General features: G+C 30.9%; 1 protein-coding gene and 1 pseudogene across 1 annotated transcript; one reads left to right on the top strand and one right to left on the bottom strand.

The window, feature by feature from the left end:
• The first annotated feature begins 760 nt into the window (after positions 1-760).
• Positions 761-9,040, top strand: LOC105781351 (pentatricopeptide repeat-containing protein At1g52640, mitochondrial-like; annotated as a pseudogene).
• A 1,432-nt stretch (positions 9,041-10,472) lies between these two features.
• LOC105784343 (DNA damage-repair/toleration protein DRT100) lies at positions 10,473-12,695 on the bottom strand. Its single transcript, XM_012610201.2, has one exon. The coding sequence runs from the start codon at positions 12,453-12,455 to the stop codon at positions 10,671-10,673; it is 1,785 nt and encodes a 594-aa protein (XP_012465655.1). The 5' UTR covers positions 12,456-12,695; the 3' UTR covers positions 10,473-10,670.
• Between the last annotated feature and the right edge of the window lie 544 nt (positions 12,696-13,239).

The following is a 13,239-nucleotide window of genomic DNA, read 5'->3' as shown; positions in this document are numbered from 1 at the left end:
GGTTTCGATTTTCACAATAAATCTAAATACACGTATCTTTTCAAACTCAAGTTTTAAACAATCTCGGGAATTAAAAAGAGATCGTGTCCTAACTTACTGGGCATGATCCCATTTTTCCTCAAGTTTTTAAACGATCTCAGGAATTAAGAAAAGATCGTGTTCTAACTTACTGGGCATGATCCCTTTTCTAAACCCGAGATAATTGAATATATTTTTAAATAAGTAAATTTTTGGCATTCATTCGCGCATCGGGAATTCAAGACATTGTGTCCTAACTTACTGGATATAATTTTCTTTCTCGAATAACTAAAATATGCCCTTTTCCCAAAAAATTTTAACATTTCAATAAATGATCGTATTTTAAATCTCTCTAAAATTTTCAATTTTCAATTTTCGACATTAAGACATTAAGTAATAAACTAGGTACCAATTTTGGGTATATCGAGGGTGCTAATCCTTCCTCGTGCGTAACCGACTCCAGAACCCTTTTTTTAAATTTCGTGGACCAAAATTGTTGTTTTAATAAAATCAAATCATTTATTAAAAACAACCACTTTTCGAGGTGAGCCGATCACACCTCATCAAAAAGGATTGGTGGCGACTCCCATATTCATTTTCATTTTTTAAAATCCAGTCGACCCCGTTTTATCAAAAAATGGTGTCAACACTTTCAAGTTCTTGTAAAGTAAAAGGATAAAATTTCCAATTAGATTTGTTATAACCCTATACCTTCCAGACACGTGGTGTCTCCAGAAACTACATGAGAAAAAGCCGTGGATCAATGGATGGCTCTTCGTTTCACATTGCTCGATTGGTCTCTCACCTTGCGTCGCTCGACTGGTCACTAGATGACCAGCCACCCGCGCACTCCACCCATCATCAGGTCACTCGCTTTTAACAAGAACTCACTTAGTATCAAGAGAGAACCACCAAGGACCATTGAAGCGTAACAGCCTCATACTACCTCAACTAAGGGAATATCATAGCAGTACCACACATAAAGACAATCGACCTACCACCTGGCCGACCACACGAGCAAGTCACCACTCGTACTTCCAGTGATGTGGCACCGTAGGCACAAGACCTCCCTCTATAAATACCAAAAGAACAATGAATAAGGGATCTTTTTACCCTCTCAACAACCCTAAGAACTTATCCTTTGCACTCAGTCTCCTTTGCCTTCTCAACCTCACTACTCCTCTCCTACTCCACTTTTTTGGCTTTCCACCTATCTAAGTGAACCGACCTTCTTATTACCACCATCTTCTTCTCCTCCTTATATCCTCCCTTGTTGTACACATGTATCAACAAGATCATAATAAATTTATTATAATCAAAATAAGGTTAAAATATATCATAAGTCCTTGTTACTCTTCACAATTTTAAAATTTAGTCTATATACTTTTATTTTTAGGAATTTAATCCGTCTACTTTCATATTTCAAAATTCATATCCAATTGTTAATATTTTAATTTTTTCTTTGTTAAATTTGTTTTGTGAAATTTTAAAATAAAAATGTAACACCCCAAAACCCGGCCAAGAAGTTTCGACCGAATCTCAGAGGTCTCATTAAAATGATTTAACGTCGACTTCTCAATCAAAAGTTTTAAAATTTTTTATTCAAGTCAATTTCTTGTTTTGAGTATTTTTTTTTGCTAAAATAGTAAAAAAGGCCCTTGAACTTTATTATTGTATTTAAATGAGTCCTTATACTAAATGAGTCGCTGTTATAGCAAAATAAGCTTTTTAAACTTTAATTTGTGTCCAAATAAAGCCCTTAATCTTTAACTTGTATCTAAATAAACTTAACTTTAATTTACACCTCAATAAGCACTAAATCCCATGATTGAGACTTATTCGAGTACAATCTATACTAATTATTAACCATAATGGTTAAATTGCAATCATGATCCCTCTATTTTTGAAATCTGTCCTTTCTTTACTTTTACATTATTAACAATAATGGTTAAATTGCAATTGTGGTCCCTCTGTAATTTAGATTATAAAATTATCAAATTTCAATTTCGGTCCCTATACTATGCTTAAATTTGAGATTTAATCTTTATACTTTAACTTTTGACATAATTTGATAACACTTATAATGTCATTAGTTAATCTAAATATTTTATTCTAATAAAAATGTTGACGATACTTAAAGAATTTTTATGATAAAATTATATCCATTACAATGTCATTTTTTCACACGATTATTGAGTGAGTACTTTTTAAAATTTAAAATGTCACAACAGTGAATTTTTAAAAAAATTTAGCAATGTTATCAATTGAACCCAATTTTTTATTTCAAAAGAAAATAGAAATTAAATTTTAAATATACAATACTATTTAATAAAAAATTAACTGAAGCATGAGTCAAAACCATTGTAAAGTAATTTAAACGACTTTTTAGTATTTATAACAATTTCTTTTCCTAAATATTTTAAAAATATTTTTTTCTAAAAAAGTAATTTAAGAAAATTAAGTGATTAAGTGATTGTACCATATTCCATCTTTTCTAACAAAATTCCACAAAAATGGGTCCTGTTTTTTCAATTATTATTTTTACTATATTATAAAGACAAGTGATACCATTCTAAATTTGTTTATGGAGATTTTTTACTTCTTGGTATTAGAGATGTTCATAGGTTGGGTCAGGCTGGGTCTAAGTTTGATATAGTGGTGATCATGTGCCAGACCAGGCTAGGCTTCAACATAATTTTAGGCTTAGTTCTTAGGCTTAGGCCCGGTCTGGCCCAAAAAATGGGATTAAATTTTTGTCTAAGCTCGACCTGAATAAAAAGGCTAAAACTTGAGTCCGGCCCGGCACATCTGTATTAATTTTTTTATATAAAAATAAATTTAAAAAATATAATATATCAAATACACTCAAAACATTAAAATAAATATTTCCCAATAAATTGAAAATAATTTTTTAAAAATTATTTAATATTTATGCTTAAATAACATTAATATAGGTGCAACTCAGTATGTAAATGCCTCTAAAATAATAGTAAAATTAACAATAAAACAAGAGTTATACAATATCCAAATAATAACAATAAAATAGTAGCAATATAATAACAAAATGGTAGCAAAACAATAGAAACAGTAGCAGGTTTTTTTTTTTTTTTTTTCAAATTCGGGTTGAGCCCAAGCCAAAAAAGCTTACCTAAGGCTCGAACCGTTTAGAAAATGGGTCTCTTTTTTTTTACCAAAGCCCATTTTTCAAGCTTATATTTTTGCCCAAACCCTCCCACTTTTCAGACGAGCCTTTGGGTCGGGCCGGGTGACCCAGCCCATGATCAGGTCTAGCTTAATATTAATATGCTTTATGTTTGCCTAAGCCTATCTATATTTGCAAAAAGACTAACCCAAGCTCATTTTAGGCTCACCCATATTATTTTTAATTTTTTAAAAATATTTATATTATTTTAATTTAATATTTAATAATTTTATATATTTTTCATTTATTGAATTTTTTATATAGTAATCTTAATATTATTTTAATGTTTACATTAAAGTAGTATTATATATTTAGTATAAGTTTATTTTTTAATATGTTATAAATTATATAATATATAATGATAACATGATATAAAGTATTATAAAATTCAAAACGGGCCGGGTCTAGCCGAACCTTAAACATTCAAGGCCCGACCTATATTTTAAACAGACCTAATTTTTTTACCCAAGCCCATTTTTCAAACTTAATATTTTTACACAAACCTTTCTAAATTTTAGACAGCCTTCAAGCCATAACAGATAGCTCGACTCATGAAGTTCTAGTTGGCATTAGACAAGATAATAACCCATTTAAGATAATTATTTGTCCACTATAAGTGAAAAAAAAAAAAACAAATGGGTCTAAGACTAGTAGGCTTTCAAATATATATTTCATCATTTTGTTGTTTTAATCTTTTATATATAAATATATATATATAAGAGTATGAATTTGGCGAAACATTTGAATTGAACAACATAGTATTTGCTGTTTATTATATTATTAAATTAGTTTTTTTATCCATGTAATTTACGAGTTAATTATATGTATAAATAAAAAAATTGATTGAGATTTTAAAATTTATATTATTTAAAATGTATAACATTTACTGTACTGAATATGTGGATGAAATTAAGTGATTGCATATTTTAAATTAATTATGATTAAATTTGTAGGAATAAAATATTTCAAAATAAACATAACATTTACATTACTGTGGATGAAATTAAGCATTTTCAAAATTTATTGATCATTGATTGCAATATATTAAAAGGCACAACATCTATAATATTCAGGATAGGATTGTATCATTGTAGAGAAATTAAAATATATTGTGAAATTCTTGTATTTAATTTACTAATTGCATTTTTAATAAATTTATGTTAATATAAGTTTTTCTAAATAAAAGTAAATAATTTAATCTTTTATTAAATATAGGTATAATTTTGAGAGTAAATTAAATTTTGCTTTAGTTATTGATGTTAAATTGAATATTAAATAGTCAATGAAGGACTAAATTAGGAATTAATCCGTTAAAATCAAGGTTTTTTTAAGGAAAATGTCTTACCAAAATTTTTTCCGTAAGATATTTTCTAAATTGATAACACTTTGTTCACTGTCAAAGAAACAAAGAGGGAAAGCTTTCAGAGCAACAAAGGGGAAGCTCCCTTCACTCTCGAAGAAAATAGTCCCTTATATTCTAATTTTATATTTTTTATGATTAAGTCCCTGAACAAATTTTTATTATTCTATAATTTAATTCCTCAAAACAAAATTTCTTATTCTACAGTTCAATCTTAGACCTCATTTTGTTCAAATTTGCAAAATAGTCCATTTTCTAAAAGTTTTAGATTTTATAATTTAGTCCTTACAACTAAAATTGTCAAAATTTCCAAAAATTAGTCCTTGATTTTTGAAAAGTTAAAATTTCATATTCTGTTTTTCAGAATTGTAAATTCTCAAATAATGTAAATTAATCCTAAAACTCAAGTTTTAAAATCTTTACAATTTAACCCCTATAGTTTCAAACTTTACTATTTTATGCTCAACTTTCCAATTTTTCATATTTCATAATCATATAATTTAGTTACTACATCAATGTTTCCGATTTCACTACATAAACCCTTAGAATTGAAAATTTACAAATTTTACAATTTGATCATTACTTCAATTTTTATCAAATTAAATCATTTTTCAACTTACTCATCCAAATAATATTCAAAATACATATTTACCAATTTCAACTTAATTAAACATAAATTTATATTCCCTAATGTACGGAATTAATAGTCAAGCTTAATTAAGTAAATTAAGATTAATTAAACTAAAATATGATTAATTAAAATATACATAAACTTTATGAAATAAACTCAACTAAACAATGAAAAGATAATAAAATCTTAAATGTATGATTGTTTTGTTGAAAACAACTTTTATGAAATATTTTCAAGAAATCACCAAACAATGAAAATATTTTACACAAATTCATCTAAACACTAGAAAATATTAGTTTTTCCAGAAAAGTAAGTCGTTTCTAGAAATAATTTTACTGAAAACTATTTTTAGTGAAAGTAAAAGAGTAAAAGAAAAAAGATAGATTTAAACGTAAATGAACATTTGCATTATTTTTAAAACATAATCCTAAAATTACATTGATAAAAATTTTGCAAAATCTAATTTAATGGATGAAGAAAACTAAATAAAAAGAAGAAGAAGAAACTATAAAAATTAAATTAAAAAATTGTATATACGTCATTTGTCGTAATATAAATACTTATGTATCTTTATATATTTGTACGATGCAGGGAGTAATTAATTGATTAAATTAACTACTTTAAATATTTTATTGAATTTTTATATTAAATAAAATCATAATAATATAAATGCTTTATTCGTTAGTCCGCAAATGCGATATTGAAAAGATCATACAAAGTCAACATAAATTGTTAAAATAGAAAGAGAACTGGATATTTAATATTGTAGCATGGAATAAATAAAAAGGTGATGGTATTCTTGTTCCTTGGCTTGCTTTCAATCCCTACAATATGTTCAACCATATTGGTATTAGGATCATAAGAGATCTGTTCATGGGCTAGGATTTCCGTCCGACCTCAAAGGTTTTTTTAGGATTTGGACAAAAATATTGAGCTAAAAATATTAGATCAATTTAAAATATGATTCAAACTCAAGCTCGAATAATCAAGGCCTAAGTTCAATCCTACTTTACTGTTTTCTATGTTTATAGCATATAAAAATTAAATATATAATAATGTATAATATTATAATATAAATATAAAAAATGTTAGCATAGATATATAATTTTAATAAATGAGAAATTATTAAATATTAAATAATAATAATACTTTTTTAAAAAACTCAAAAATTAGAATTTGGATTTTATTAAATGAAGTTATATAATAGATAACTTTATATAAAATTTTATAAACAATACATTTATATAATCTTATATATTATAATATATTTATATTGATTATATATTATTCACGAACTATTGTCACAAATTTATTAACAATTAAAAAAATAAAATATTTGCATGAATGGTTTAATAATAATTATGAATTTTTTATTAGCACTAAATTTAAATTATTATTTTATTTATGTTCTTATTTTGCATGAAATGTTTGGATTTGAAATTATTTATCTATAATATGGTAGTAATTATAATTTGAAAATATTATTATTTTGGAATTCTGAAATAAGTTAATATATTTTTATTATGTACAACCGTTCGAATAATAAATTTTAAAAAGTACTTAATGTAATAAAAAATACATGATTTAAAATTAATGTAAGAAATTAAACATGTAAATACATCTCACATTCTAAACTAATATATTATTATCTCTTAGTACAAATCAAACTCCAACTCAACCAACACTTTAATTAAGGCCCAAACTTTCCCTTTTACAATTAAATTTACAAGCATCTAATTTCCTGGAAGAAGTATAAAAAATATATATCATTTTTTTAAAAAATTACAAAAATAAGGTAAAATTTTAAAAATTTACAGGAATAGATAAAATATATTGCTGGAAGCTCTTTCTGCATGTCACCAGTAAAACGCTTCCAACTAGATGCGTTTTCAGCATATTGACAAAAAATCGCTTCCAATTGGTGTCACCTATTAATGTGGCCACCCTTATGTTTTTTTGTTGTCACCTATTAATGTGAAAATAAAACTTATAAAACAGTCATTTATATAAATCTAAAGTCTTATTTCCCTTGTTTTCTTAAGTAATCTTATATTATCTAGACCTGATTTGTAAGTTGTATTTTCGCACTACTAGGTGATACCAAAAAATATGAAAAAATATACGTGAGTGCTTCCAACTGAAAGCGTTTTTCTGTCAATATGTTGAAAACGCGTCTAATTGGAAGCATTTTACCAAAATCGGCCCATTCCCATAAATTTTCAAAAATTTAACCTATTTCTGTAATTTTTTTAAAAACATGATACTTTCGGGAATTTTAGTCCAATTTGCTATCATACGAGGTATTCATCGATCAGACCTGCTCCACTCTAAAAAGAAATTTATGCTTGGCCTGACCCACCCAAATGGTATATTTTACTGTTTAAAAATGATAAATTTTTTTATAAAACTGAATTTCCATTTCCCCTCCCTTCTATTAATTGCTTCCCTCTCAAGAAACAAAACCCTTAGCTTTGCAAGTGCGATTACAGTGAAGATCAAATGGTAGGCTCTTTTTTTTTTCCCCACTTTGAATTTTTATTTTAATTTATTTTTCCTGCGTGCTTTCATTTATTTAGACATCTAGCAATATAGTTCCTTTGGTTTGTTTAATTAACGAGCTATAAATTTCCGGGTTTCCTTAGTAGAAATCTTGTCACAGTGATACAAGCTACCGTATTTTGGTTTGTAGTAGGAAGCAGCTAACCGTTTGCTATCATTTTGGGATTTCTTGGTATCTAGATATAGCGAACGGTTTGAAGCAAACCCAGAAATTTTCTGGCTTGTTTTTAATGCTTATTGTAGAGCAAATTTGCTTGGTGATGCTATCAGCGCTTTGATTGAATAGTGGAGTTTGGAGGCCAAGGGTTATTTGATAGATTTATGCATGAGTTTGAGCCTTGTGCAAAATAGTTACAGCATTTTTGGTGAGGGGTTGGAGAGATATTGGTGAAGCTTGCCAGGCACGTAAAGATTTTTGATGAAATGGTCCAACTAGGTTGTGCCATTGATGTTCTTGCTCATAATAGCTTGTTGGAAGCCTTGTGCAAAGTTGGTTGCCTGGATGAAGCTTACAAGGTGTTTGAAGAAATGGGTTTGAATGGGATTTGAGCCAGATGCTTGTAGTTACTCCGTTTTCATTCGTGGATATTTTGAAGCCAATTATCTTCAGGGTGTTCGATAGAATGAGAAGATACAATCTTATGCCAAATTTGTTCACTTAAAAGTGCATCATCAAACAGTTTTGCAAGAAGGATAAAACTGATGAGGCTTACCAGCTTTTGACTGAAATGATTGGAAGGGGAACCGGTCCAGATACATGGAGTTACAATTCCATTTTGGCTTATAATTGTGAACATTCTGACGTTAATAGGGCTCTTAGATTAATTTTCAGAATGCAAAAAATTGATTGTTTGGCAGATAGGCACACTTGCAATATGTCATTCAAGTTGCTTATCCGTAACGGAAGATTGGATAGGGCAATAGAGTTGTGGGAGGTTATGGACGATTAAGGATTTTATCCTCCAGTCTTAACTTTTGCTATCATGGTTCATGGTTTATGTAACAAGAGAGGTTGGTTAAGGAGGTGTGAAAATATTCTGGGATGATGATTGATGAGGGTATACTGTATACCTCCATATGCATCAATGGTTGAGTGATTGAGGAATAGGAGGTTGTGGTTCGGAATTGGATTAGTGGAAAGTGTTAGGTACTTGCAAACAAGATGGAAAGAAGCACTTCTTGCTCAATACTAGAGTTAACAAATGCAATGAGAGGTGAAACAGCCTATAAGAGAAAAAGAAGTGACGAACCGGAGCTTGAAAGTGAATAACAAGGACCTTGCTTTTCAGTTTGATGCTTATCAAATATAAAAAGTCAAATCTTTAAGTTCATGATCGATTTTCTAGTCTTATGCATGAATTGATTTTCATACCACTTGTCTTTATTTTCACCTTAATGCATTCTCTGATATAAGAAACTTGCTTTACAGATCATTGAATTAAGCATTCTTCATTTGTAGATTGTACTTGTGGTGGTGTCTAGTTCTAAACAAACACCTTTGTGGAAATTCAGATAAATGATGCAAATTTGGAAAATCTTCTGGTGTTATAGTAGATCATATGAAAAGTTTTCTTAGCCAAAAAAAGAATGCAGTGAAGTTAACTCTCTGTTATTTGCAGGGATTAAATTAGAAAATCTTATAAGGAAGCTAATTCAGATGCAAAGGGTGTTACAGGGGTAGACATTTCTCACTGTTGTGATTCAGATGGTTTATATTTACTAACCTTTTGTTACCAAACATTTCATTTATGAAGTTTAGGTTGCAAAGGTGGTGAGAAATGGAAGTCTATGTCAAAAGTTCTTTATAACCAATAATTGATGATTTTATATTCATTTTTCATTAGAGCTAGCATATAATTAATTTTTTGAATTATAAATGATGGGGTTTTCACAATGATAAGCCAAATTGGAATTGTAACTCCATGTATCTGGAGGAGGCTAACAATGCTGACAATTAAAATAAAGAAGTGAGGCTTCATTCACCATTTTCTTAAGAGCTGGCATTTGATGTATCTGGTGGTCGCTTGGTCTTTCTTTGATCATATATGCTGACAGGTGACAGGTGAATATAATTTAATTTGTTATTATTTTAGGAGGATGGAGGTTCAGAGAAGGAAACATCTGCCGCTGAAAAATGAAGCTGAACAAGTATTAGCTGATAATTAGTCAGTCGCATAGTTGTGTAGGGGTATTGTACATTTTTTAGTCCCCTTTAGGGTAATGAATTCTAGATTTTTTTTTTTGGGGGGTGGTTTCAAAAAAGGTGCATTCCATTCATAAACTAAGTAGCAAGTCTAAACATGAGATAATTAGCTTTATCAACTAATACAGATGAAGCCATAAAAGATAGCTTGGATCACTTCCTTTCCTTGCTAATGCATCAGCACAACGGTTTCCTTCACGAAGAACATGCAACAGTCTAGTGTTCTGGAATTCTAGTTAGATGTTGGGGGGGGGGGGGGTTTGACAAGAATCTTTTTTTCTTTCTTTGGAAATCATGTTATATTGTCTTCTTTGACATGTGAAGGCTAAGGCAAGTTTCTGCTTTAAAGTAAAAGCTTCAAGAATTAACAGTATTGATGATAACAAAAAATGATCTTTAGAGGTGGTCCTCAAATTTTCTTGTGTCAACATGTCTGAAGACAAAAGTGTTCATTCAGAGCATTGATTGTCTCAATGTAACGGTTATGCGAAGCTGGCAGTAATAAAAAAGATAACTTATTTGTACTTAATTATCTTTGGTAGAGTTAAAACTTTATATTGAAACAATGTATGTTTCCATAATAGTAGTTATTAATTAAATTAAGCTAGAAATTACTAAAGCAGAAAGGTAAGAAAAATGTAAGTAGGTGCTGTAAAAACATGAATGTTTCTACTTTGGGCAGATTTGAGTCAGCATTTCACTGACTTGTCTCTTGTTTCTTTCCCCTACAAGGTGGCATTGGCTTCCCACATAAGCAGAGATTGTGAGCATAAGCAGAAGCAGGGAAGATGTTGTAAGGCCGACCTTGTGGGATCTCTCCACATAGTCTATTTGCCCTGAAGCTTGCATGTCTCATAAACTTAATACCCAACAAGCTAGTTGGGATTCTTCCAGTGAGCCTGTTGATGGAAAGATCAAGCCAATGAAGGTTCGCCAATCGTCCTAAACTCATCGGTATGGTGCCGGTTATCAGGTTCCTCGAAACATCCAGTCTTTCGAGTTCAATAAGATTCGAGATTGAACTTGGGATCTGGCCTGCAATCTTGTTGCTTCCTATATTCAACTCTTTCAAATTCAGCCCTTCGGAGAATTCCGGTATCGTACCGGAAATGAGATTATTTGACACATCTATAACCTCCAAGAAGCTGCTTGTTCGGTTATTTAAAATGCTCGAGAGAGACCCGCATACCTGGTTCGAATGAAGATCAATAGAGGAAATCCCATCTGGAACTTTGAGTTCTGAAAGATCAAACTTCAGCAGGTTATTTGAAAGCTTCACCTTCTGCAGACTTGTCATTTTTGTGAAAAATGTTGAAATGCTCCCAGTGAGGAAATTATTGGACAAATCTATGGAGCTCAATGAATCTGGCCTTGTAAACCTTGGGAGGCTTCCTCTCAGTTTACAACCAGCTAGATTAACATCTGAAAGCTGTCTTTCTGTGATCCACTTAGGAACTGTCCCCAAACTGAGGTTGTTGAAGGACAGGTCTATTGACAAAAGTGAAGGAATGCCCCTGTTGGAAACATCTGGTAAAGGGTCTGAGAATCCATTTCTGGATAAATTAAGGGACCAGAGATTCTGCAATCTTGAAATAGATGCTGGAATGTGACCTATAAACTTGTTGCTACTCAGTGAAAGGCTAGTGAGGGACTTGAGATTCCCAACCTGCTCTGGGATAGTTCCAGTTAGCAGGTTGTGGCTCAATGACAGATATGATAGGCTAACCAAGTTGAACATGGAGATGGGTAAGTGAGCTGATAATTGGTTATTAGAGAGGTCAATAAAGGTAATGTTTCTAAACTGTCCTAGAAATTCAGGGATAAAACCAGACAATGAGTTGAAGCTGAGATCAAAAGACTGCAAAAGATGTAGATTTTTTAAACTAGTAGGGATAGGACCTGACAAGGAATTTCTCCCTAAATTTATCATCCCAAGGTTTCTCAAATTTCCTAAGCTTGGAGGAACAGGTCCCTTCAAATGGTTGCCAGCCAATGAAAGTGTTTGGAGATGGGATAATAGGCCTAAACCTGAAGGAATGTTCCCTTGAAGGGAATTGTCTTCCAGGACCAACTGAGTAAGCCTGGTTAGCTTGGAAAAGCTATCTGGGATTGGACCTGTAATAAGCTTCATCCCGCTTATGACCAACACTTGCAAGAATGGTAGACTACCCAGGGAAGAAGACAAAGTACCCTTCATGTACATGCTACTGTCTTTTACAGGCCCTTGGAGTGCCAATGTAGTGACCCTCCCAGCTGGATTACATTGAACACCTTCCCAATCTCCTCCACAACAATCCCTTCCAATCCATGAAGAGAGAATCCCTGTTGTGTCCTTGACAATTTTGGCTTTGAAAGCAAGAAGGGCAGCCCTATCAGCCTCTGAGCAAACACCTGGTGAGGTTGTTTCAGCTAGTGACAATGGAAGCACTCCCACAAGGGAAGAAATGAATAAAACCTCAAAAACCCATACCAGAATCTGCATTTTGGGAAGTGGGTCTTGATCAAATCAAAGAGATGGTTGAAAAATATATAGGGTTTTTCCTCCACTGGATCTGACAAGAGGAACAAAGAAAAGAAAAGAATATATATCCTACCATGAAAAAAGTAAAAATATAAAAGTTTGCAAAGCAGACATGGGGCTTTTTTGTTCTTATATTTTTATTCACGTAGACAATAAGGTATAATGATGAAAACAAAGGTAAATAAAAGAGTGAAAGAGTGAAATGTGAATTCTAAACCATGTTCCCCCATTCATATATATAGTAGCACTAAACAGAAGAAGAAGAACTATGAAATCTGCTATGCCTATATCTCAGTTTAATGATTCTCACATGAGGATTTGTGACCGTTTGATGAATCACGTGGATCCTAATTTCATTTCGAACGTTGGAGCGCAGCTGATTCAAAAATTTCCTTTCACCTTTATGGTGAATCAATTAAACTCCTTTCAAGCTTAAAGTTCACACTTTTTAATCTTTTGTGGATTAAATTTAAAAATTCAATTTTAAAATATTATTTGAACACTCAAAAGTGAAGGATTTGTTACTATTTTGTGCATGTTTTGACACCATTCATACTCGTGATAAGGGCTCCCCCATGCATTCATCACCAGTATTGAAAGTAATCACATGTGTTGATTCATCTACGTCTAATTATGATTTTAGTCCTCTCGGGGTTTGGTCTATTTGCATGATTCTTTTTCTAAATAAAACCTTAAATATGATTAATTGGATTTTCATGTGAAAACCCAAAACATCTCTCCCAAT

The sequence above is a fragment of the Gossypium raimondii genome, chromosome 13 (assembly GCF_025698545.1).
Source record: "Gossypium raimondii isolate GPD5lz chromosome 13, ASM2569854v1, whole genome shotgun sequence".
Taxonomy (NCBI): Eukaryota; Viridiplantae; Streptophyta; class Magnoliopsida; order Malvales; family Malvaceae; genus Gossypium; species Gossypium raimondii.
This window is presented reverse-complemented; position numbering and strand designations above follow the sequence as displayed.

What these genes read in the sequence shown, in the direction of transcription:
- LOC105784343 (XM_012610201.2), bottom strand. Translation starts at nt 12,455, where the DNA reads ATGCAGATTCTGGTATGGGTTTTTGAGGTTTTATTCATTTCTTCCCTT.